This window comes from Gadus morhua, chromosome 5 (genome assembly GCF_902167405.1).
Source record: "Gadus morhua chromosome 5, gadMor3.0, whole genome shotgun sequence".
Taxonomy (NCBI): Eukaryota; Metazoa; Chordata; class Actinopteri; order Gadiformes; family Gadidae; genus Gadus; species Gadus morhua.
This window is the reverse complement of record NC_044052.1, coordinates 6,692,567-6,719,102: the sequence shown is the minus strand read 5'-3', so window position 1 is coordinate 6,719,102 and position 26,536 is coordinate 6,692,567. Positions and strand designations below refer to the sequence as shown.

At 45.1% G+C, this 26,536-nt stretch overlaps 2 protein-coding genes and 1 long non-coding RNA gene across 3 annotated transcripts in view; 1 reads left to right on the top strand and 2 right to left on the bottom strand.

The window, feature by feature from the left end:
* The window catches only part of atp6v1c2 (ATPase H+ transporting V1 subunit C2), a 7,693-nt gene extending 7,573 nt beyond the window's left edge, over positions 1–120 (bottom strand). The window contains exon 1 of the mRNA XM_030356599.1: positions 1–120. This exon is cut by the window's left edge and continues 170 nt beyond it. The gene's annotated coding sequence lies outside the window, so the exon portion shown is untranslated.
* Positions 121–1,655: 1,535 nt separating this feature from the next.
* Positions 1,656–13,930, top strand: nol10 (nucleolar protein 10). The gene is made up of 21 exons (XM_030356515.1): positions 1,656–1,823; positions 1,950–1,995; positions 2,111–2,209; positions 2,372–2,449; positions 2,541–2,578; positions 2,739–2,875; positions 3,032–3,097; positions 3,303–3,363; positions 3,707–3,792; positions 4,090–4,168; positions 4,724–4,873; positions 5,210–5,276; positions 6,108–6,160; positions 7,467–7,593; positions 9,519–9,598; positions 9,735–9,833; positions 10,116–10,208; positions 10,890–11,057; positions 11,398–11,717; positions 12,425–12,527; positions 13,355–13,930. Exons 1-21 carry the CDS (start codon positions 1,758–1,760, stop codon positions 13,571–13,573), a joined length of 2,235 nt encoding a protein of 744 aa, XP_030212375.1. The 5' UTR covers positions 1,656–1,757; the 3' UTR covers positions 13,574–13,930.
* Positions 13,931–14,932: 1,002 nt separating this feature from the next.
* LOC115543866 (uncharacterized) lies at positions 14,933–25,273 on the bottom strand. The gene is made up of 2 exons (XR_003976765.1): positions 25,135–25,273; positions 14,933–16,524 (listed from the first exon to the last, which is right to left on the bottom strand). It is a non-coding gene; the product is annotated as an uncharacterized LOC115543866 (long non-coding RNA).
* Between the last annotated feature and the right edge of the window lie 1,263 nt (positions 25,274–26,536).

Here is a 26,536-nt window from a genome sequence, read left to right as displayed (position 1 = left end):
AAACCCAGTCGGCGTCTCTCCAAACAATTGCTTTGGCACGAAATGTGCGTAGTGTGAAGCGCAGTAGATCCGTGGAACCTGACCGTGAGCAAATAAATCTCCTCGATGGTCAAGGAAGTAGCCTACCTATAAGGAGAACATAGACAGACTTTTGATTTGATTTTGGTAATCGATTGGTAAATGAAATTAGCATATTGCAATTCGATTGAAAGAGCAATACCTTTTTTTTTCTACGTCAGAAATATGAAACAATAAAACAAATACACAAACTAGAAATTGTTAATAGGCTACTTACACTTAATTGTATTGCTTCTGAGCAGTCCTTGCACCAGAGATACACTTTGGGATTCGCTACTGAGCGCGTCCCAAGTTACGCGTGAGAAGCGTCAACGCGTTAGTGAAATGATATTATTTACATCTTCCTTGAGCAGGTCCCGGGGAAAATTTGATCACAAGATCCTCGTTTCTCATTACTGTGCTATGCATTCTAACACAAAGCTATGCCAATATCTGTTTTATTCGCGATGATGCTTACGTGCCAGTAGGCTACTATAGGCCTGATCCGCCCTGACCTGGTCACCGCGGTCAGAATAGTTAATGATAGACGGACTAAGCAATTAAAAAAATCCATTCATGGTCAACCATAACGATAGATCAACTGAATGTTGAGGGTCCATTCCCAGTTTGGGCCTATTCATTTCTTTGTTAATGAGTACTACCACACAACGTTTTGCTTTCAAATCATTTATCGACCATTCTCTTAATGTTCGACGTTAGATAATATCATCTTCTTAGCTATATATCTCCAGGCCAAGGCCTATGTATCAATAAGTCGTTTTGGAGATGTTATAATTCAATTAGGCTACGATATAGACATTTTAATCCGAAAAAGAAAATGAGGATTAAAATGAATAATAAATAAACACAACTCTATACCAGTAACCGAAACTTCTTTAAGATACATATAGCCTATCTATAAATATATGTTCACACTTTTATTTTCATTTTGAGCATCCTCGAACAGTGTTTTTCAACCTGTGGTTCGCGCACCACTGGTTACGCGAGGGTACTGCAGGAGGTACATGGGATTTTATTTCTTAAATATACCAATTCCTGATAACATAAACATTTATATAGATAATGGAAAATAAATATATTTTTATCATAATGTGGTTCAGTAAATAGAGTATAATGGCATGTTATTCTTAAAAAATCATGTGTTTTGCATGGTAATGATTTATATTCATGTTTTGTGTTAATTAGTTAATAGTCGGCTTAGCTCAGGAGGTAGAGCAGTTGTCTTCTTGCAGTAATACTTGAGTATAAAGCGTGCGTTCACACTAATTTTTGGCATCTGCAATTGCATTCATATTTTTTTACTGTTTGCATATGAGGAGGTCCACAATGGCCTTAATTAATATATAATGGTAAAGTCAAGGGAACCACTGGCGCTAAAGGAACACTTAAAACCTCACCCTATTAAACAGTTCAACATATGTAAAAATTGACATTGATCTTAATGTAATGGTTATTTTTTAATGACAGAAAATATAAATGTAAATGTGGTATACGATATGTACAGCTTTTTAAAGTTAATTTGGAAGCCGGAACTTAGTCATTGCAGCATTTTTCCACACGGACCAGTTTGGCTAAGCGCGTTACTACTTCCTGTTTTGCTCTTGTGTAGCAACGTGGATTCTTTCGGCATGGGAATCATTCACTGTTATGTGTAACCAGACTCTTATTCGCTATCAAAAATGCAGATATCTAGCGTGAATGACGTTAAGATTTATAATTTAAGCTATGGAAAATCTCTGCCAGAGGTAAGCACCCCGACACTTTTGAAAACTTGATTTAATGTAATCTTGGATAGCCACAAGATGAACTACATGTGGTTATGTGAATTCAACGTTAACTAAGGTTAACCTAACCAAAAACTCTTCTTACAGTGGCTCACAGATCGGAAAAAGAGACAGCTGCAAAAGAAAGATGTTGGTAAGTTTCTGTTACATCTCATACACACAGAGAATATATCAGAAAACTAACATTGACAACCACTTTCCAAAGGAAACCTTTAAATGTCGGATATTTGTTTTTTTTTTCACCTCAGACGTTCAGCGCAGAATTGAGCTCATCCAGGACTTTGAGATGCCGACTGTGGCGACCTCTATCAAAGTGTCACGGGATGGGCAATATATCTTGGCAGCAGGTAACCGAATTGGGTTTGTCTATATGCCTCGGCCTTTGTGGTACTGATGATGACGACATATTATGTTTGGCTTTTATCAAACAAAACATACACAGAGACCTGTAGATAATGGTGTACGTTTTTTTTTTTTAACAATTCCCTCCTTTTTTCCATCGGTTTCAGGCACATACAAACCTAGGATACGCTGCTACGACACCTACCATTTGTCATTGAAATTTGAACGCTGCTTGGATTCTGAAGGTAAGTTGATGGCCATCAGTGCAGAACATCTGTAAATCACATGAACATACTGCCTAGTTATTTAAATACATGTATTTCCTCTCCCTTCAAGTTGTGGCTTTTGACATCCTGTCTGATGACTATTCTAAGGTAAGCAAAGGGGGCACTAGCCATCATTTATGTCAGTTGTGAGTGTGTTTGTATCATTGGGAGGGTGGAAGTCCTGTCTGTGTATCCATGCATTTTTTTTGGCAAAGGATACATCTGCTTCTATAGAGTCTGGCATCTAATTTAAATTGTATCCGTAAAGATGGTGATGCTGCACTTGGACCGCTATGTGGAATTCCATTCCCAGCATGGACACTACTACAAGACTCGCATTCCCAAGTTCGGACGGGACTTTTCCTATCACTATCCCTCTTGTGACCTTTTTTTTGTAGGTGCCAGGTAAGAATATGCCCTTTTACAGACAACTAATTAAACGAGGGTTGCACTTATCATTTGCGGTTTATTTTCTTCGGGATTGGCTGCAACACATCAGCTAAGGCAGCTTTAGTTTGTTTTGATTTCAGTTTTAATAAGCCCCCCGATGTCTCTTTTCAGCTCAGAGATATTCCGACTGAATCTGGAGCAGGGCCGCTTCCTGAACTCTCTTCAGACCGATGCCGTGTGAGTATTTTGTAAGGTTCACTCCATTAATGATTTTGTGGAAATCTTTGGTGGCTGTATTTTCAAAGAGGCGTAGATGGAGGGTCTCGTCTAGTTAACCATAAAGCAGCTGAAAGCATATTTATGAACAGCCTAATTGTATGGAAGCTCTGTATTTTTTTGTATCAGGGGTGACAACCCCGTTCTACCTTTTCTATTCTTAAAGGGAGCACAATGTGTGTGACATCAACCCCGTCCATCACTTGTTGGCTGCGGGAACCATTGAGGTGAGTGCCTTGTGATGAATGAGAAGCCAACCATTCTTTAAATTGTATTTGTATAGCCCTTAATCACAGTAAGTCTCAAAGGGCTTAACAGGACATTTATTTCTGACACCCCCCTAACCCTAGGACCACAGAGGTCAGGAATAAAGAACTCCCTTAAGATGATGGGATGTAAGGGGGGGGTTCATTTACTGATCTTTGGAAAATGACATTCCAGGTGTATTTCTGCCTTGTGGTATTGTCTTTTAGAGGTTTCCTGTCCGTCTCAAATGTGTACGTGTGTTTCTGTGAGCTCATTCTTGTACCGGCTTCTCTTTTCGGCCTTGGTGTTCTCCGTCTCTACCAGGGTAAGGTGGAGTGCTGGGACCCTCGCATCAGACACCGAGTGGGCCTGCTGGACTGTGCCCTGAGCAGCATAACCCAGGGAACAGAGTGAGTCGGCGCTGATGTCATGTTTGGTCTGTTGGTCTTCAAGGGATGAGGGAGAAAAGCTTGGGTCCAAAGGAGGTCCACAGATGCAAATTGATTTGGGGAATTCTACTGAAAACGTGTATGAACATCTTTTTTTAAAATAAAGCTGTAATACATCTAAACGTTCTTAATAATCTTTCAAACCATTTCACGTCATCAAGTGAAGCAATAACAATAGTTTTAAAATAACACATTTATTTTGTCATCCAAGCTTTTACCCCTGACACTGAACATTTTGAATTGTACTTCTCTCACCAGTGTTCAAGGCTTACCGTCCGTGAGCGCTCTCAAATTTAACGGTTCCCTGATGATGGCAGTCGGCACCAGTACTGGACAGGTACAGTTTACCTGCTGTGAATACTTTACATTATCTACATTGGTGCAATAAAGAGGGGAGAAGTATTTGAAATGATCCATTTGGTCCATTCCCTCTTTTACCAGTACAACACTTCATTACTATTCGAGAATAAATTAATAACAACTCGATTGCTTTTTAGAAATGTTAAATTAGAATGAATCATCATAATAATGAAAAAGGTTAGGAATAGATTGCGCATTTACCTCAAATACTGCCAAGCCTGGCAACCCTACTGGGATTATTTAACATTCACAGCCAAGTAATTTAAGTGTTCACCTCTTCTAGTCAGGAGAGAGATAAAGACAGTCACCTTAGGGTTGATCGAGACCAAGACACTAAAGGAGTCGCAAGGCCTAAAAATGAGGCATTAATGAATGTTTATTTGTCAGCCATGTCCTATAAGGTCACAACCGCCGTTGGTTTCCCACCACCTGTCAAACCCAACGTCTCATGCCAACCTGAGCTGTTCAGTGGTTTAGAGGACCAACTGATCATCATTGCTCATCATCGTTGCTCATTGGTCTGTTCTTGTAGGTGCTGCTGTATGACCTGCGCTCAAGTCGCCCCCTGTTGGTTAAAGACCACTTCTACAACTTGCCCATCAAGTCCCTCAATTTCCACGGGCCGTTGGACCTGGTCGTGTCTGCTGACTCCAAGATTATCAAGATGTGGAACAAGGACACCGTGAGACTTGGTTTTTATAAGCCTTACACATGTGGTCGTCACGTGATGAAATTCAATTGTTTTGGGCTGTATTCCCAGACTGCTTTTGTAAATGACCTGGCCTTCTGGCTGTTATCAGAGAGGCAGTCTTTAGCTGTTGCAACTTGAGTAACAAACATGTTTGTTGAGAAAAGCAAGATAATAACGGCTCTATTCTAGGCCACCAGAAGCAGACACCTGCATATAAAGGCTATTTTTTATCTTGAAAGCAACTTCTTGAATGCTAACCTAATCTGTACAGAGAGAGTTAGCACTGTGTTTTTTTTTTATCTAAACAATTGTTCAATGGCCCCCTAGGGAAAGATGTTCTCCTCCATCGAGCCACAAACCAACATCAATGATGTCTGCATCTACCCACAATCAGGTGAGAGAAACGTTATTACCGTTAGGGAGTAGACTATTGGGATTATTATTACAGGTATCAGAAGGACGATTCGCAAGATTGAAAGAACATTATTACACATGTAACTTGTATTAGCACGTGTCTGGGGCTTGGCCACTAGAGAGCGCCATAGTGAGCAGAATGCATACCTAAATACTCCAGGCTATATTATCCCTCGTCTCCTATTTCAAGAATCGGTCACTCACAAGCGTTGCTCTCTATGAATGGGTTTCCTCCATACCGATACCAGTACTCTGACTCGGGCCCGATACTGTGCTGATGTACTCGTAAAACTTCTCAGATACCACCCGATACCACTTACCCGGACATGCATATTTTAACGCTATGGTGTGTGGAGGATGAAGCTCCGTCTGAGCAGCAATTTATTAATACCCGCATCCGAGGACTCACAGACTCCTATAGGGTATTGCTACATTGTGTGTGTGTGGAGCTTTTCATACATGACATCGCTCATACACAACCACGGTACTAAAAAAGTTTGACAAAGATGCTGTGGGCCGTAACCATGGCGATGCCACCTACGCCCCCCCCCCTCTCCCAGAGAAGCGCGTGTTTTTTAAACTGTAAGGGTATTATTAAGTATTCACATCGGTACTCGTTATCAGTCAATAGTACCCAAATGTAAGTACTTGAAAGTGGAATCGGTGCGGTCCGCCGTTCAATTCCGACAGCTCATCATGTGTCATCTACTCATCTCCCCTGGAACCAAAGGTGAGGTCAAAGAAAAAGCTGCTCCTTCTTACACCTCGCCCTGTGACCGCCCTTAACCTGTCCTCCCCCCCCCGCCTCCAGGCATGCTCTTCACAGCCAACGAGGACCCAAAGATGAACACCTTCTACATCCCGGTGAGTTGCTGCATACCTCACACAGCAGGTACAAGGTGCAAGGAGTGCCCCCAGACAAGGGAGTGGAGCAGAGGGTGAGTTGGTTAACCGTCAGTGCAGTCCCACGTGTGTGTGGGTGGGTGGTAAACTGCACTGTTGTCGGGTAAAGATGGGCGTCAATTTCGTAATCAGCTGCTCTTGAGAAATTGAGAAATAGTCTTGCGTTGTCGGGGGCCCTTCTTGGCGCCGTATGTTGGTAAAATAAGAAACAATGTTAAAATATCTGTCTTCCGCTCAACTGCTGTTGTCTCGTCCCCTCAAGCTGCAGCTCTCGTCAGCTACTGAGTGTTTTTTTGTGTTTCCTTACATTAAAAGGATAATACCGCTCTGGGTAATCAAAGCATTGTAAATCTGCCTCTTTTGGGAAGTAAATATTCATTCATATGTTGTTCACAAACTTTGTGCTGACGGATGCACATTGATTTCTTAAGATGAGGCCGCCGTTAGTATTCGAGGCAGGCTCATTCGAGCCAAATGTTCTTCGGCAGAATGTGTGCGAGGGAGTAGTTTTGACAAATGCTACCGGTAACCTATGTTCTAGTGAAGCCAGGAGAGACGGTTGGGTTGTTGACCCAGAACGCTATTGTCCTTTTTTTCATCAATGATAACAAGGGCGCAACGTGGGTTGACTTGGCAGTAGCATCTGGCCTCATGCCAACAACAAGTTCTGTTTCGTATCTACACAACCAGACGCCTAAAGAATCTTTTGAATCTTTTTCGATTAGACTTTTCGTCTCTATGGTAACTGACCGCATCATTAGAAACTGTTCCGGTCATTTGAGATAACGCATGTACCAATGGATAGCTTGTTAAGGCTACCAAAACACGTAGGCATTTGAACCCCCTTAGAATTAAGAAAATAAAGAAATGTGGAATCAGAATACCTTTTTGTTGACATCCGTCACACATCTGCCCAACTGTGTGTGTGTGTGTGTGTGTGTGTGTGTGTGTGTGTGTGTGTGTGTGTGTGTGTGTGTGTGTGTGTGTGTGTGTGTGTGTGTGTGTGTGTGTGTGTGTGTGTGTGTGGTAAAGGAGATGGTGTGCACATAAGCGTGTGCTGTGCAACATTCTTCCGTTGCTTGGTTGCATTTGATCTGGGCTGTGTGTGTGTGTGTGTGTGCATATGCTAATCTATGTGTGTGTGTGTGTGTGTGCGCGCCACGTATGGACGAATACACAACACGTTGATTCGGTGTCGCTGCTCTCGTCCCACGCGCCGCTCCGGGGCTCCACACTGACGCATGTGTTTGTGTGTCTCCCTCTTCAGTCCCTGGGCCCCGCTCCTCGATGGTGCTCCTTCCTGGACAACCTGACGGAGGAGCTGGAGGAGAGTCCCGAGAGCACCGTCTACGACGACTACAAGTTTGTCACGCAGAAGGACCTGGAGAACCTGGGTACAGACACAGACATGCACGCGTGCACCTGTACATGCGTCCTGTTTGTACACCTATGCAACCCCCCACCCGCACCACACATAGATCTCTACATATACGTCCTTACATGCGCTCCGATCTGTACACCGATTTAGTCCTTTCACCGGATCGTTCAGATTATTAATGGTCGTTTATATGGCTGGGTTAAAAAAAATAGATTTTGGATCGGTTTAATTTACGTTTTGCAAAATCCATTCATAGGGCATGAGTTCGATTTTTTTTAAAGTCATTTTTTTGGTATTATTTATTTTGCACTTTAATAAACAGTACCTTGATGAAATTTGCAGTGATGGAATCTTGTAGTTCAAGTACACTTTCACTTGCAATTCCCTTCTAATTCCAGAATTGCACTTTTGAGATTTGAGACAGTTTTGTTTATAGCTCAAGTTTAAACTGTCCAATTTACAAGTTTGCACTTAAAACCTGTTGTTTAAGGTGAAGAGCAAAAATAAAGTACGAGTATTTTGTAACACAGTTGAGCCATTTTCATTATTTAAGAGCAGATTGAATCGAATCGAATCGTGATTAATTGATTCAGACCCTTATGAATCGAAATTGAATCGATTTAGTAAATTGGCCACTATACCCATCCCTAGTCGTTTATTGCATGGATTATGAAGGGTGAGGCCCTATAGTGGTGCAGCATAATGCAGTTGATTCACCCCGGACCAGGCCAATGAATCGATGTACGTTGTGTAATGGCGCTTTTCCACCAGCGGGTACGATTCGGCCCAGCACGCCTCAGCCCAGTAGTGAAGGTGCGGTATAGCCCAGCTCAGTAACGGCTCGCGTTTCCACCACCCACAGTACCCTTATGGTAGGGCGGGGTTTAAGCCGTATGGAGATAGCCGTGAGCTACGTAACCCTCGTGACCTCATGGCATACTGACGCAGTGTAGCCTGATAATAAATCAAAGGAAAAATAAAAACGCGACACCAACAAAAAGCTACAATGTAAGGCATCCAAGAAGCACGTCAAACTTTTGCGTGACATTTTCTTCAATAAACGAAGCTTTCGCGTATACGCAGAAATACCTTGCGGGTAATGTGTTTGCTCGTTGTTATCCCCCTGTCGCACGGAAGTGATGATTCTGTTGACCAACCAACAGCGTGCGTAGCTCGAACTTGCCGCCGCCATTTCAGATGTCTTAGTACCCCCACGAAGGAATACGGCTCAGTCCGGATCACGGCCACTTCTGGCAGTCGAAACGCGAACCGTGCCCCACCTTTGCACACCGAACCGACCCATAAACGGCTTCATCAGCCTGTAGGGGGAAGAAAATTAGCCGTTGGGTAGGGGAGGGGTCGCGTTACGGCAGCTGTGAACTGCGGCCTCCTTGTTATGTAACACAGAAGCAGTCGGGGGATGGGAGAGCCCCCGACTTCGCGGGCACGCACTCCTTTTATCTTTCTCCTTTCTCAAATACCCCTCACTGAACACACACACACACACACACACACACACACACACACACACACACACACACACACACACACACACACACACACACACACACACACACACACACACACACACACACAGTGCGTCTTTGATTTCAGTTTATTTTATTTCACATACCATTTAACAGTATGTTTCACGTCGTGAATGCTTTTAACACGGTCGAGCAGGTTTAACACTGGTCCGATGGAACCTAATGCGACCGCCACCACAGTGAGTTGAGGCCGTCCACAAAGAGACTTTGAGCTGCATTCCTACTGTGCACCCTTAATACCCTTCCTGAGTACAGCTCAATTCAAACCACACAGTTGTGAAGTGTTCATTGGAAGTTAAAGCTGTCATTTTTTAACGTGTGTGCCGTGAATGCATGTGGCCCGGGCTGCGGTAGTGCGGTATTAATGTCGCATGTCGTTGTTTGGTTGCACAAGGTCTGGGTCACCTGGTGGGTTCCTCGCTCCTGAAGGCCTACATGCATGGCTACTTCATGGACATGAGACTGTACCATAAGGTATGCCAGCCAATACTATTCAAGCATTCACTTTTAGCGTTTTATTTTTTATCATCCGAGATGAAGAGACATGTCAGGAGGCCTGCATATGGGCAATAAAAATGTGTTTGACAAGCATGTCCTTCTACCCTTTCAGGTCAAAACCTTGGCAAACCCGTTTGCCTACGACGAGTACCGCAAGGACAAGATCCGACAGAAGATCGAGGAGTCCCGGGCCCAGCGAGTGCAGATCCAGGTGAGACATTGATTCAGCAATGTTCTCTTTCCATGACCACCACTACCGTAGGCCGGCAAACACACCGAGATGGCTAACTCGATCTAACTTCAATGCATAACGTGTATACATTTACATCCTGTGCTAGTGCCTTTTTTGTGGATTTAATTGTTTAGTTTATTGGTTTGTTTTTTATAACTAGATAGTTGAATTGTACAGCACCTTGGTCAACTGTTGTTGTTTTTAAAGGGCTCTAAAATAAACTGTGTGTGTCTGCGTGTGTGTGTGTGTGTCTCGGAGCAGAAGCTGCCCAAGGTGAACAAGCAGCTTGCTCTCAAGCTGATGGAGGAAGGAGACGACCAGGCCGAGCTGACTGCCAGGAAGAAGAAGGGCAAGGTGCGTGGGTGGGGCGCAGGCCTGCGTGGCTGCAGGGCCGAAGAGAGAGCCTGCTTCTGTCCCCGAACACCTGAGACACACGTAGAGGGACAAAAGACCCAGTCATGTTTTGTACACAGTTCCCAGAGAGATAAATTCCTGGCTCCTTATCGGCCACCAAGGCCGTTCCCCGTTACTTCAGATAGAATAATAGCCGAAAGAGTGAGCCGAAGACCTCCACTGACCTCCTGGGGTCGGTGGAGCGTCCCGGCCGGGGCTGAGCCGTCATTGGCTCAAGGCCAACGAAGGAGAAACCACAAGCTTATCGTCAACGCTTAGCAGGCTTGTTTGTTGGGCGTTAAAACGACTATGAATAACAAAGGTCTTCAGTTTGTAGCCTGGTTCATCACATTGCCCCGTGGATCAAATTTCATTCAGCGTTATAATATTTTCTTCCGACTGTATGACGGACAATAATCATACAGGATCATCATATTCTGACCCAAGCATAGAACTTAAAAACTAAAAATTGTAATGTCTGAATTTGAAGTATATCCTGCGCCTTAGTGTTAAGTCAGAGGCTGATTCCAGGTTGCCAGGTTGTGCCCTCAGGCCCCGTGCGTGTCCAGCGGGTTTCCCATGACCTTTGGCTCCTCTTAACCGCGACCCCCCCCCCCCCCCCCCCCCCCCCGCCCTCCGCAGGACATCCCCAGCATCCTGGGCGACGACCGCTTCAAGGTGATGTTCGAGAACCCCGACTTCCAGGTGGACGAGCAGAGCGAGGACTACCGCCTGCTCAACCCCATCGTCTCCAAGGTGGAGCAGAAGAGGAAGAAGAAGCTACGGCAGATGGCGGAGCAGGCCGCCCAGGTACACCGACACCATTGTTTTCCCCCCATTTCTCCAGCCAGTCCGAGTGAGGTGGATGCGCCCAACACAAGAGAACCGTACGATCTTAAAGACCGTCGACGGCAGCGTGACCGACGCGGGGGATCACATTTCCGGGGGACGTTTCAATGCATCCCTTTTGTCGGTGGTAGTTCATGCAAGGGTCTGCGTTAGATGCTATCTCTGCCATTTCCGTATACGCCCTGAAGGTATAGATATGCACTCTGCTCGGGAGGGACCCCTCACTCCGGTTCCTGCTCGGCCTTCGGTCCTTTTAAGCCGCGCGTAACCGCGAACCCCTTCCCCCCCCCCCCCCCTGCAGGCGGAGGAGGACGGCGGCGAGGAGGAGGAGCCGGAGGGGAGGGGCAGCTCGGACGAGAGCTCTGACGACGACAAGAGCTGGGTGGAGGAGGTACGGGAGCAGCGGCGGCAGATGTACTTTGAGGAGCGCGAGAAGCGCCTGCAGGACAGGAAGCAGGGCGACCGCAACACCACCCTGGTCGGGGGCGGCAGGGGCGGCGCGGCCTCGGACCGCGGGGCGGGGGGGCCCGCCAGGGGGGGCCAGCCCCGCTTCTTCCAGATCCGGGCCGGGGAGGAGTTCCGCAGCTTCGGCGACGTGGGCCACACACAGAAGCTCAAGAAGTGAGTGTGTGTGTGTGTGTGTGTGTGTGTACACTAGGTGCATATATTACGTAACAACCATATCGATTAATGACAAAAAAATCCTTCTAAATATTTAGTGCCATGAAACCACTTTTCAAGTAACTCAAAGGTTCGGCAAGTTACTGTCATTTTACATCATGCACATAGTCAAACATAGGAAATGGAAAAAGCATACGACATACCAAGAGAAAATACAGACCAACGAAATCGTGTTAACTTTAATTTACAACGCGACTACAGTATGCTGCATCTTCTATAATTGAGATTCAACCCTTAATCACATTTAGCCAGTGAATATAAGCGTATACTCCGTATTTTCATCAAAATGTATTTTAGAGGTGTCAATCATGTTTGATTTTTAAGTGTTAAATAGTGTAGCGAAGGACAGTTTGCAGATGAGGTGGATTAAGATAGTGGTTGGGCATTATTTAATACATCCGTGTTTTGGAGACTTTAGTTTTTGAAGTTGTTACCCTGTTCCTTCACTAAAAACAGGCGTTCACACTTTCGAGGAAGTTTGCATCAAAAACAAAACTGTTGCGATACAACGGTCACGGTGATTGATCGATAGCATGCCGGTCGTGTTATCAACATGTCCCGCGGTTCAAGTAAACATTGGGTTGTATTTCTGAATGCTATCGAGGGGAAGGATCAATACGTCTAACGGACTCTGTCCCCGTCACTAGGGCTTCTCTGGAGGACCGGCTGAAGATGGAGGAGCACTCTGGGACCAGCAACATGGAGGACTCTGCAGTGGGCAGCAAACAGGTCACCTTCACCCTCAAAAAGGTGGGTTTTCTCTTGTTTTCTTTTTTTAATTCAACAAGGCCCAACACTCGAGTGTGACTTCACCGGCCCAACTGAGAGGCATCACGGCCTAGTGACCCGACCCGGTTGTCGCTAAGCTACGTTAGCTCGGGGCTCACAGACTAGGAGGATTATTGGGACTCCACCACCGGAGTCGCACGGTTCTGATTTCTGGGCTGATACCGATATCTTTACAGTACTGCCAACTCCCTCCACTTTCCTAGAACTATCAGCCCGATACAAATCTTTACTAAATCTCATCGGGCTGAAAAAGGGGGTTCACTTAGTCACGTCATCACAGTGTGGGAGTTAACCCGATCCAATAACTGTGTAACTGTGCTTTCATAATTGATGACTGAGGTTTCCATGCCAATCTTCTATCCACAATGGCTTCTAGCTCTGTATTTAACCACACCAGCTATGACTATAATCAGTCCCTAGCAGGACTAGGAATAAGATGCCGTTTCTCCATTGCATTTTACTCCTTTTTATTTCCTCAAGTCATCGTATCCCCAATACTAAGAATCCATCTTAGAGAGATTACCTAAGAAGAACATTTTGACAGAAGAACATATATTACTTGGGATTTAAACATGCAAAGTAGTTCCTACCCATTTTTGGCTCCTGCTCTAAAGCACTCCAAAGCCATTGTGGACACTCATAACCCGATGACCCCCCCCCCCCCCCCTAACGGGATCGCGTTGCGTTTAGCGGTTCACCTGATTGGTGCACTGCGAGCAGCCGCATTGGCGCCTGATCCCTGGTACTAACGTGGCTGCTGTGTCTGTCTCTCTCCCCCGCGGGGTCAGTCGGAGGAGCAGTCGAAGCAGCGGCAGGCGGAGCGAGAGCACCACCAGGAGCGGAAGGCGCTGCGCCGCCCGGCCAGCCACCTGAGCAGCGCCCGGGGGCGGCCCCGGGGCTGGGGCCGCGGAGGACGGGGCGGTGGGGGAGGACGGGGAGGTGGGGGAGGAAGAGGGAGAGGTGGTGGTGGCGGCGGAGGAGGGGGCCGGGGAGGGGGCCACTATTGAGAAGGCAAGTGTCTGGATCCTGCTCAGAGGACGGGGGTTTTAGACACACGCAACGTGAGGATTGGGAGCGAGGGATCTGTCTCCAGCTCCGCTGTTCAGCGCCCAGCCGTGTGTGTGTGTGTGTGTGTGTGTGTGTGTGTGTGTGTGTGTGTGTGTGTGTGTGTGTGTGTGTGTGTGTGTGTGTGTGTGTGTGTGTGTGTGTGTGTGTGTGTGTGTGTGTGTGAGAGAGACTGTGACTGAGAGGTATTTTACTTTTATTTTGTGTTTAGTTTTTTATATTGTTTATTACAGTATACCGTGAGGGTACCAGCTGAACAACAGTAGGCCTGAACTATAAACTATTTTATTTGTTACAAATGTGTAATTTGCCTTATTTCAAATTCTCATACATATATATCCTTATATAATGTACAAGCACAAATAGCCCAACTACAACCCAGAATGCAGTGTTTTAGTCAAAAAAACGCTCTGATAATAATCTACAAAGGAAAATTAGAACATTTGTTTGAAACATATTTATATTGTCTGGGGGCAAAATTCATTGGATTGTAAATTTGCATAAGTACGTTTTTGGGACATTTCAGTGAGAGGTACAGCTGGGAATCGTCAGCAAAGACGGAAACATGAATTTCCGGACCTAGAATTGACCCTCTGGGAACCCTGTAGATGAAGGGGGGGCCGGGGAGGATGGGAGAATGCACATCTGAACCGAATAGTTTCCAGTTTGTAGGCATGACATGAACCAATTGAAGAGTATTTCAAGATTGCCAATGTAATGATAAGTAGAGTGAGCGGCAAGGGGTCCCTCAGATAAAGTGGATTGTTGCAGAGGAGGCCACAGAACCCCGGCCTAGCTCACTCTATTGTGCCTCTGAAGTCACCCTGACCTATTTGCCATCAGTCTGCAGTCAAAACAAATGGCCTTTATTTTGGCCAAGTGTCACCAGCCACTGTTGAAGTAATGAATGTTTTCCAGTCAACTCGCCTCCTTTCTGAATTCAATATGCCTCGGCCTCGCCGTGACAACCTCGATTTAGACCACAGGAAGTGGCTCAACCAATGTTGCCACTTCCCATTGCACAAAAAACAAGGACATAAACAGACGAGAACAAGGGATTGCTATTTGATATTCCTCATAGCGTTAGATGGTTAGACTGATGGAGCAATTAAGGGCCCTAGGCCTCGATTGCTGGGGAAGATTTGTGGGTTATTTGTATTTTCTTTCCTTCGGCAAGTCGGCAGAAATTATAAGATTGTATCAAATCCTTTTCATGCGTATTTATAACGAAACATTTATCGGAAATTAACATTTGAGTTATTGTGGTGCTTAAAAATAATTACAAATTTATCAAATCCATGTCATGCAAAAATCCTTGGAGATATTTATTTATATTTATCAACATTTGACATTTTGGCCTATTAAATGTAATTAGTATTGAAGAACATTTTGTACATGAGTTACATGATTAGTCAATAGATTAATCCTATCCGAATTCAATCTACTTCTACTAAACCTCAGGTTATTCCATTCTCCAATAATAAAAGAATGGCATTCTTTCAGATGACTCATAAATCATATCTCATTGCAGTTGTTTTCAGCGAGTTATTACACACTGGCTATGTCCAGCCAAGGAATTCTGGGAAAGACGGACTATGAGACAATGAACATCTAGGGTAGGACAACAGTGATATACTATGGTGGCCTGCCTGCACACTACCCCCAAGCCAAAGAGTTAGGAGCAAACGATTACAGCACACAGGAAATGTCTCCCTTTCCATGGATCATTGTGTGGAGTTCCATGGGTGGGTGGCTGGGCTTGTCAAAGACCTCGGGCGCCGAGGCATGTGACGCCAATGTTCCTGTTTTCATCCACAGCGGCTTGCGTCTGTGGTTTACTTGTTATATATACCGGTTTTATTTTTTCAAGGTTGGGAAGGCTCAGTAAAATGGAGCCTATTTACAACTTTCTCTTTCAACACTTGGGAGAAAGATTTCCCTTTATCACTCGATGTGCGTTCATGAAAGTTCAGAGTCACCCGTTGTTAGTTTACCATGACATGAATCATTTTCTATTGGCTTTCAGTCTGTGTTGGCACATGGTAGGTACAACCATTTTTATTGTGTCTACTATGTCACATTCATTCCCCACATTACATTACTAGACATTATTCAACTTTAAATATATTTGTGCAGGATATTGTAGTATGACATTATCTGATGCATGGATATGCAACTTCGCATTTGTGAGAAATGGCATAGCCATGCCTCAGCTATCAGTGAGTGAAATGCATCTGTATGAGTCCATTTTGATCTTAGACCACTCCCGGCTCATTTGTGCCCAAACAGGGCTTCGCTTCCCTGATTGGTTCGGGTATTCCACCTTGCCTGTCAATCATACCTGTGAATGAATAACACTTTAACGGCGGAGAAACAGGGAAGTCAGGAGCAAAGAGGATTTTCTTGGGTTGTATAGTTTCAAAATCTCACTTTCTTCCACTCTCTACTAAGTGTCACACACCGGGTCAGGTAGTGGCAAAACAAAGGGAGTCCACACATGATATAAAGAGAAACTAGTTTATTAGTAACCCGTTTTTACTCGTTAAAGTAAACATAAGCAATTATATTTAAACAAAAGGGATGATACTTAAAACCACATGGCGGGTGGAAGACTGAGCCCAGCGCCCAGCCTAGAAGCAGCAAAAGAGAGACCCAACACATGGCTACCCAGCCCTTAAATCTCTGGATCCCTAGGATCCACAGGTGTGGCCAATTGGCCTGACGCCCTTTCCCAATCTCCACCCACAACCAATAGGCAGAGAGAGGGGCAGGGCGTCACACCCCCCCCCCTACAGAAAAGGGGCCCCACCACATTATCCCGTCCCCACACCTCCCGATCTCCACTCAGCCACCTGGATCCTAGGAGCACATTAAGAGTAGTGAGAAGGCAGACCTGGAAAAGAACAAAATAGATAAATCAGTGAGAACACCACCCAACTTTAAAGGCAACCGAGAAAGGGCATCCGCTATCACATTTTCTGATCCCTTTATATGACGAATATCCAGATGGTACGGCTGTAAAAACAATGCCCACCGCATCAGCCGCTGATTTGGATTTTGAAGTGACCGCAGGAAAGTCAGTGGGTTGTGATCGGTATAAACAACCAACGGAGTTAGACCAGATCCCAAATAAACATCAAAATGCTGCAATGCCCATATTAATGCTAGTGCCTCCTTCTCGATCACTGAGTAATTGAGCTGGTACTTATTAAACTTCCTAGAGAAGAAGGCCACAGGCTTTCCAACCCCGTGGTCTCCTGCCTGCATAAGTACAGCTCCTGCCCCCACGATAGATGCATCCACCTGCAGGGAAAAAACCTCATTCAGCCGGGGGGCCTCCAATACAGGTGCTGCACACAAAAGTGCCTTGACCTTTTCAAATGCCAGTCTACATCTATCTGACCACACAAAGTGTGCCTCTTTTTTCAAAAGTGCAGTCAGAGGCTCTGCAACTGATGAAAAATTCTGACAAAAGCTTCGGTAGTATCCCACCATCCCTAAAAAGCGCATTAGCCCTTTCTTGGTGGTTGGAGGGGGATATCTTACTATTGTATCCACCTTATCCTGTAAGATACGCACCTGACCCTGACCGACCTCCTTACCCAAATAGGTGACTGTGGCCTTCGCAAACTCGCATTTTGCCAAATTAACAGTCAACCCTGCCCAGACCAACTTGTCTAACAATGCGCGAATGCGCTGAATATGTTCAGACCACGTATCACTGTATATTACCACGTCATCAAGGTACACTGCGCAGCCATCCAGCCCCGCCACAACCTGGTTCATAAGGCGCTGAAATGTTGCAGGCGCATTACGCAGGCCAAATGGCATAACATTATACTTGTACAGACCAGAAGGTGTAATAAATGCACAAATTTCCTTTGCCCGCTTAGACAGGGGAACCTGCCAATAACCTTTCAAAAGGTCCAACTTAGTCACATAAACGGCAGACCCCACCTGATCTATACAGTCTTCCATGCGGGGAAGAGGAAACACATCTGGCTTCGTAACGTTATTAACTTTACGAAAGTCAGTACATGGCCTAAACGTCGTGTCCGGCTTACTGACCAACAGACACGGCGATGCCCAACTTGAAACGCACGGCTCAGCAATATGATTGTCCAACATATACTGAACTTCTTTGTCTAAAAGCTTGCGCTTATCTGATGAAACCCGATAAAAACGCTGCTTTATAGGTACTGCATCACCAATATCCACATCATGCTCAATAAGATGTGTGCGAGAAGGTACATCCGAAAACAGAACAGGATAGTTTTTAATAAGGGTACCCAACTCAGCACGTTTTTTATCATCCAAATTTGCCAACATGTAATCCAAATTTTTCAGTGACTCTGAATTTTTCAATCGCCCTTGCAAAACCACATCAGTGGTCGAACTCTCCTCCACGCTGACTGCCGGAGATGAGCTCAGAACTGCAGATGTACAAACAGAAGCATTAACCATACCACTCCCACTTTCCCCTTTCCCCACTGTCTGACATCCGTAAAAAGGTTTTAACAAATTCACATGACACAGTCTAGTGGCTTTCCTAGAGTTTGGAGTGGCAATGATGTAATTCAAGTCTGAAGCCTGCCGTACTACAGTGTACGGTTCGGAGAATTTTGCCTCAAAAGGAGAAGTCACAATAGGTTGCAGAAACAAAACCTGGTCACCAGCCTGAAACCGCTTAGGCTCTGCACGCCTGTCATACAGAGCTTTCATTTTGTGCTGTGACTTTACCAATTTTTCTTTTGCACTTTCAACCGCCAAAACCAACCTATGCCTGAAGCCACTGACATAGTCAAGCAAATTTTGGGGAGGATTTGTTATTTCCCAGCTATCTCCGAACACAGCCATGGGACCCCGTACCTTGTGACCAAACACCAAATCATTGGGACTAAAATCTGTGCTCTCCTGAACCACTTCTCTGGCTGCCAACAAGAGCCACGGCAGCCCCTCCTCCCAGTCACACCCCAACTCTGTACAATAAGAGCGCAGTAAAGACTTCAGCGTTTGATGAAAACGCTCTAGGGCGCCCTGTGATTGCGCATGATAAGCCGAAGCTTTATTATGCTTAATGTGAAGCTGCTTCAGTATTTCGGCAAACATACCGGATGTAAAATTCGAGCCTTGATCGCTCTGAATAATTTTTGGAATCCCAAACACCGAAATGAACTGTGTCAAAGCCTTCACCACCGATTTAGTAGATATATTTCGGAGTGGATACGCCGCTGGATACCTGGTTACCTGGCACATGACAGTCAGCAAATAACTGACCAAGTTTTGAACAAGGCAACGGCCCGACACAGTCAATAATCAAATGTGCAAATGGCTGCTCAACCACAGGAATTTGACAAAGTGGAGCCGGTCTGATTGACTTGTTTGGCTTGCCGGTTAACTGACATGTATGACAGGTTTTGACATAAGCCAAAACATCACGCTTCAGGCGGGGCCAAAAACAGTACCGCAACACCCGGTCATATGTTTTCTTTACCCCTGGATGCCCAGCTACATTATTATGACAAGTTTGTAACACCAAGTCCCGAAACCTTCTTGGCACTACAAACTGAAAAACAGGTTCCCAAACAAAAGCTTCTCCATGAGGCACCCATTTCCTAAACAATAAGCCTTCCTGAATAAAATAGCCTTGAGCAGACCTAAGTATCTCACCAAGCGAAAGTACTTTGTCAAACAGTTCTTTTAAACTATCATCCTTTTCCTGCTCTGCAACCAACTCAGATCGTGACATAGACTTAAACTGATCAGGCAAAGTCACACAAAGTTCAGCAGGTTCCAACTCTGACTTCTTGGTAGCAAGACTCTGTGCGTCACACGCAGTGGTCATGGCCCGCGTCACAGCACAGACCGGATACACAACGGCAACATCTGATACCCTGTCTGGTCGACCTTGACCAGGCACACTTTTAGTGACTATATTGGGAGAAGGACCATCAGCCCACACCTGCACCCCAGCAAGACCGTTCCCCAGAATGATGTCCACCCCATCCACCGGCAACTCAGTGCGCACACCCATCTCAACATCTCCCTTCACCAAACCTGAGTCAAGACACAGCCTATGCACAGGTGCAGGGAACACCACCATCCCCATTCCTCTGACCAGCACAAAGTGTCCTGTGTCAGTCTTCGACGAGAAGGGTAAAACAGACTTGCACACAAATGAGTCCAATGAGCCGGTATCCCGCAGTATCTTTACTGGCACCTGTTCAACACTACCCGGCAAAGAGACCAAACCCTCAGAAATGAACGGTCCAAAACCCTCCATGCTCTTCTGCCGCCTGGCTTCAACCTGCTCCTCAACCACTACCGCTGGGCTGAGTGAACTGGCCAAAGCCGCTGGTCTTACTTGCGTACCGGAGAATTTATTTTTTGATTTGAGGACTGGACACTCACTCTTCCAATGCCCACCGCCTTTGCAGTAATTACACGTTCTACCTTCTGCCTGCCTTTCTCGCATGCCATGCTCACTCTTAGCATAAGAGCCTGATACACCTTTTTGATGACCATAACTCTCCCTGCGCACATTATCTGAACTTAATGCATTGAAACTGCTTTTATGAATCAACACGTACTCATCGGCCAACACAGCCGCCTGACCAGGAATACTTACTTTATTCTCTGTGATGTAAGTAGCCACATTTTTAAACTGTTCTAATATTACCAAGTCGCACAGTTTCTCGAACTTGTCCACCTCAGACGCTGCACACCAATGACAAAAATGGGCAGTCAGACCTCGCACAAACTCCACATGAGACTGTTTATCTCCTCTTTTCCAACCACGGAACCGCTGCCGGTACGCCTCAGGCACCAACTCATATGCTTTAAGCACCGCAGACTTAACTCACTTGTACACCTTACAATCAGCAGCACTCAAAGTTGAGTACGCCTCCTGGGCTCTACCGGTCAGGACGCATTGTAACATTAACGCCTGATCACCCTCCGGCCATTTCCTAGACTCCGCTATTCGCTCAAATAATGAAAAGAATGAATCAGGGTCTTTTTCATTGAATTTCGGAAGCAAGCACAAGTTATTGAATATATCAAAAGATGCCACTGGTGCACCAGACTGAAACACAGGGTTGTCACTATCCGCTGAACCTGGCAATATACCCTGTTGAATTAAGTTCAGCTTTTTATTCTGTAGCTCTAACCTAACCAACTCAGTTTTTTGCTTCACCTCTTCCAAAGCCAAGTCATTTTGCTGTTTTATATTCTGAAGTTGTACTTGTAGCTGTAATTCATGAGTTTGCTTTAACAACAAAAGTTCCTTTTGCTGTTCAAAACTCAAAACAGTACCTGGAGACACCGAAAACGGAGTCCCCCCACCGGGTTGAATCATTCTCTGTTCCAGCAACCCTGCCATCAAACTTCCCTTAACAGACTCCTTTAACTTTTTATCCAATATCTCAATCTCATATTTCTCAGCGATTAGCAATAACTGGTCTTTAGTACACTGATCCAGTAGTGCTACTGACGGTGAGTCAACAAATTTATCCACTGTAGATGCCATACCTGGACTACCCACACTCAAAAATAGAATAGGAGAAAGAAAAAAACAAAAACAATATCAGCTGGAACCACTAACAAAGTCTGGGACAGCCAAACCAAAATGGAACCTCCCCAGCCCTGACTAACTAAGACATTAGCGACCCCATAACTACCTTAACTCCATCCCTAGTCTTCGTGCCGCTACTGATGGGGGGTATTTATGCACTTAAGCCCACCGGGAAGAAAAAGGCAACTGGCAATCAGCGACCCTCTCATACACCGATGATGTGCTCCCGAGACAACCGCTCTACCCACTTTTGCAGCCACACTAAAATTCCCCAAGACCAGTCCCCCTATTGGAAACCAGTCTTCTTAGCCTCACAAGGGATTCATGGTTCCATACCACATTACAAGACTGTCCCCAATAACCAAACTCAAAGTTCCAACCTTGATTTTATTGACTACAACCCAAAACACTGACCTTTAAGCAAAAAAACAAAACATAGGACACAATGCTCTACTACTTCCAAACTCCACCGACCAAATCCCTCCTAAAACTGAAATCCAAAAGACAAAAGTCACATGTGGAACTCCCAACACTGGCAGCAACTGACTTGGCTTCAACAGGTGCTAGCAATAAGCCAATCAATCCTTTGAAACCAAACAACTTACTAATGCAAAACTACAATTCCTAAAAGGAACCCAAAACAAATGCCAGCACACAAACCATATTCAGACCATCCAGGCTGAATTTGACCAAATGACCCTTAAACTAACCAATTGGACGAGCCCCCATTTTGTCACACACCGGGTCAGGTAGTGGCAAAACAAAGGGAGTCCACACATGACATAAAGAGAAACTAGTTTATTAGTAACCCGTTTTTACTCGTTAAAGTAAACATAAGCAATTATATTTAAACAAAAGGGATGATACTTAAAACCACATGGCGGGTGGAAGACGGAGCCCAGCGCCCAGCCTAGAAGCAGCAAAAGAGAGACCCAACACATGGCTACCCAGCCCTTAAATCTCTGGATCCCTAGGATCCACAGGTGTGGCCAATTGGCCTGACGCCCTTTCCCAATCTCCACCCACAACCAATAGACAGAGAGAGGCAGGGCGTCACATAAGGCAAATTCATGTGCGCAGTGGTCTGTCTGAAACCTTCCGTCACATACTGTAGGACTAGAGGGATCACATTGGAACCCAGCTCCCGGGGCCACTGACAAACAGGTGGGGAGCAGAGTGAGGGTGCAGTGGGTCAGACAGACAGCCGGGGAGCAGGGTGAGGGTGCAGTGGGTCAGACAGACAGCCGGGGAGCAGGGTGAGGGTGCAGTGGGTCAGACAGACAGCCGGGGAGCAGGGTGAGGGTGCAGTGGGTCAGACAGACAGGTCTGGAAGAGATTAATCCCCTCCAGCCTCCTCAGAGGTCGTCCCATGACACGGCAAGGGTTACCTGAACGCCCCGGAGTGGGATCCTAACCACCAGATTTGGATCCCTTGCTTTTGACCAAAGTTACTGACATTCATCTACATATGCAGGAAAAGCATACGTGCACATGTGCTGGAAACACCTGCCTTTTCCATTTCCCTCCTCCAACTTCCTAAGGAAGTTCCAGAGAATATGAATCGACCGTGTGCCAAGAGGTCATATGTTGTATATATTTGTGGACGTTTTAAAGTTCCACAAAAGGGCAGCAAAACATCCCCAAATATCCAATCAACCATACTCAAGTTAGAGATGTCTGGAAATTGTGAATCTGCACGATATGAAATGAGCCTACCTTTGTCGTCATGAGAATCAGTACTTATAGTATTATTGGTGCTGTTACCTCATCAAATGTGCAACGGGTTCACTGTCTGTCTAACACATCTCTCCAAGTGTCCTACTTGACGCCACAGGGCTATGATGATGTGTCAGTGTTGAAAGGCATAGAAAGAAGCTTCAGAGGGAGAAAAAAAACGGATTCACTTTTTTCTCCCAGTCTCTTTTTTTCCATCCACATAGGATCAAAGCAGTGAAATGTGCTGATGTAAGCCGTTCTGGGGCGAGCACAGAGGGAACCGCAGACGGGCACAAAAGCAGTCCCGGGCCAAAAGAAAAAAAAAATGATAAAGACGAGACCACATTTTGCTGTCCACGTCGTTGGGCGAGCTTAGTCGGAGCAAGTCAACCTCGATAGAAGGGGGAGGAGGGAAGGGGTGGAGGGGGACCGGCCCGCTGGCAGTGGGCCTCGGGCATTCGGGGAAACCCTGGCTCAGTTCACAGAGGAGGACCTGCATAGGAAGAGCACAGAGTCTCACTTACGGAACGATATTTAGGAATGTATAACTAGACTATCTTGTAGGGTACTTGTCATTCTAAACTAAAGGTTTTATTTATACACAAATACAGCAGATAACCCACTTATCTCCAATCATAGTTTTGTTTTTGTTTTTTGTTTAGAGGAAATAGCCTACTTAAACACTACCTAGAAAAATAACATAATATCAATAAAATAACTATTTGGGGTTTGTAGAAATACATTATGAAATAGTTCCTGCCTTCTTCTAACTCTAGGTCGCAATTGTGTCTGGCCCATTCCTAACCTCTCAGTTCAAGGTTTTCTTCAGCGTCAGTGGGCTTGTGGGTGTAGTCACTACTGTAAACCTGTGAGTTTGAAGCTGATGAAACGATCAGTGTACTCAAAGGCTTGTTAAGAGCTTCCCCAGTCAAAGGCTTTCTGGGTCACATGGTCTGACCTTACAGGAGAAAAGGCGGGGAAAGAATCAGGAAGGGTTAATGCAAAGCCCCCCTAGCAAATTAGTCCCCCCTAACACACACCCCACCACACAAACACACGCCCACAAACACACACAGGAAGCAAACTTGGGCCATCTGCTCATATTGGCTTGCAGCCCAGAAGAGAAACTCTCAGATTTCCGGTCTGATCAGTAGCATCTGGGCCCACCAACTGATATTCTGTTCAGCTCTTAATGTTGTTTGACTTTAAAACTATTGTTTAGCTTTATAGTAGTAGTCACCGTTTTCGGGTTGGACATACATGGAATTATAAACATGTGTTCCCGATGACGGCCATCATCAAACAAATTGGTATTGTTGATTTTGGCACAGGTTGCAAAACTTGGGTTTCAATTAATGGAAATGGCGTCCAAACAATGACTTACTCTTCTTTTATTCCCATTGATTAATGAAAACTGTGAGAAGGAGGCTTTTCTATTAGTTTTTTAAGGACACGCACGCACGCACGCACGCACGCACGCACGCACGCACGCACGCACGCACGCACGCACGCACGCACGCACACACACACACACACACAGAGTGTATGATGTGGGCAGACGATGACAATCATGTTTGTTATTGGGCCTTTGGTAACTTGGGGGAGGGGGGGAATAACAGAAATTCCATTAGAGAGAGAGAGAGAGAGATGGTCTTGGGGGTGCTTGTATATACTATGTAGTACACAAATACCAAATAGGCACCATTATGGTGACGACTGTCTGTGGTACTGCGACCTTGTTGATTTTCTACTGATCTGATTGATGTTTGGTATGAAGCAATTTCATAAAAAAACGTACAAAACATACAATCGGAAAGAATAATTTGTACCTTTTGTTCTCTTATGGCTTTGCTTGATTCTCTGGCCATTGCTTTTCTTGTTTTTTTGAGACTATGGGCTTAACTGAAATTATTTTCCATGACCTCAGCCACAGATATTTGGTCCTTGTGACACTTTCAATCCAGTGGCTGCTGCTTTGAACTAAAGCTATGCACTGGATTTAAATTCCAGATGTGTCACTGGACCACATTGGTCAAATCATTATTATTTGATTCCTTCTGGAATGAATGCTTTCGTCATATTAGAATGCAGCCTTAGTAGACGAATCATTGATAGCTTGTTCCCTTCAGACTGGTTAAAGCCCTCAGCTTTAAGTTAAATATTGTTCAGGTTGAATCTAGAGTCTAGCGAGCCAAGAATGAAACGTATGCTTACCCTTCCAAGCAGATGTCCCAGATCAAATATACCGCTCTTTCCACGGTGTCCAGATTACATTTTATAGTGAAGCGGAACTCATAGCTGGTCAACTCCCATGAAAACACAAAGTGAGTCAGAGTGATTTCTGCTTTGCAATTGCAAGAGTGAATGTTATATCCACAATCCACTGATTGCTTTAAAAAAGGTCTTAAAATTTTCTTTGTAAAAAAACCTTTAGCTCCCGCTCTTAGATGTTTTTAAACCCCCTTTTTATTTTGATTTTTGCCACATGAACCTGTAGCCCTTTGAGATCTTCGGATGAAAAGGGCACTATAAATGAAATGTATTATTATTATTTATCTTATATGCTAATGGTTTAGTTCATAGTTATTTCATAGAGTAGATATATCAGATAGCTTTGTCATCAAATATATTTGATAGTAAACTGCAATTACTTCAGTCGGGATGGACGTTATAACTGACAGCTCCCGAGTGCTCAACGGCGCACACTGGCGTCCTAGCTGCGCCCCTTCTGCTGTCACCCTGCTGACGGCCTTATGGTGTGCTAGAGGTCCTCAGAATCCCATCCCCTTCAGCAGCCTGACGGTAGATGTGGCCACAAAGCCCCTGCAACCAACTTCTACCTCGATCCCCTGTATTTGCCAGCCCTGTTGTAGTAGCCTACCTCAGCGGCTATGACTTAATTCTCCCGTTATTTGCAGATTCAAAGACCTCAATAATGTACTTGTTTATGACGGTAAGTGTACGGTTCCTCCAACTGTGTCCAATATGAACATGCTTATTTCCCCCGGATCTTGCACAAGGCAAGTTCAACGTCACTGTTAGTTTAATAATATTTGACCTATCAGACCTGGACCGCATCGCCGAGTTCTGCTGCCTGCCTGCCTGACCTGCAACAAGGAGGCTGGCTGCTGTTTGAGAACATGGGTTTCCTACACTGATACTCCTCAAACTTTAGTGGCTTTGCAAATCCAGACCTGCTCCATGTCCTGTCCCGCCCTCATTTGCGAGTAAGCTTGAACCTGCATTCCTACTATATAGACTTAAACCCAGGGATAGTTTAGTATTTTTCATACTAATAAATAAATAACCTAAATAAGCAGTTATTTTTTAATTGGTTCATCACAATCTTTAAAAACATATACTGCCCCCACACAGGCTAATATAATTAGAATTATACTCATACAGCAGGAGTTGGTGGGAATAAGCACAATATCGGTTTGCATCAAATAAGCAATAGTCCACCCTTTGTTCATAGTTGCACAGATTACCTTTCACAGGCCACTAAAGGTTGTATTTTGCAGCGGTAACGACATATAGGGCTGAGTAACGAAAACAATTGTTTGGCAGACAATAAACCCTCCTTAAGTGTAGAGATTACATCCAGGGCCAGTTCTAA

Bases quoted from the DNA above. Each gene is read 5' to 3' on its own strand.
- nol10 (XM_030356515.1), top strand. From the start codon at position 1,758: ATGCAGATATCTAGCGTGAATGACGTTAAGATTTATAATTTAAGCTAT. The intron at 1,824-1,949 runs GTAAGCACCCCG...CTCTTCTTACAG, and splicing joins ATGGAAAATCTCTGCCAGAG to TGGCTCACAGATCGGAAAAA. The intron at 7,594-9,518 runs GTACAGACACAG...TGGTTGCACAAG, and splicing joins GAAGGACCTGGAGAACCTGG to GTCTGGGTCACCTGGTGGGT.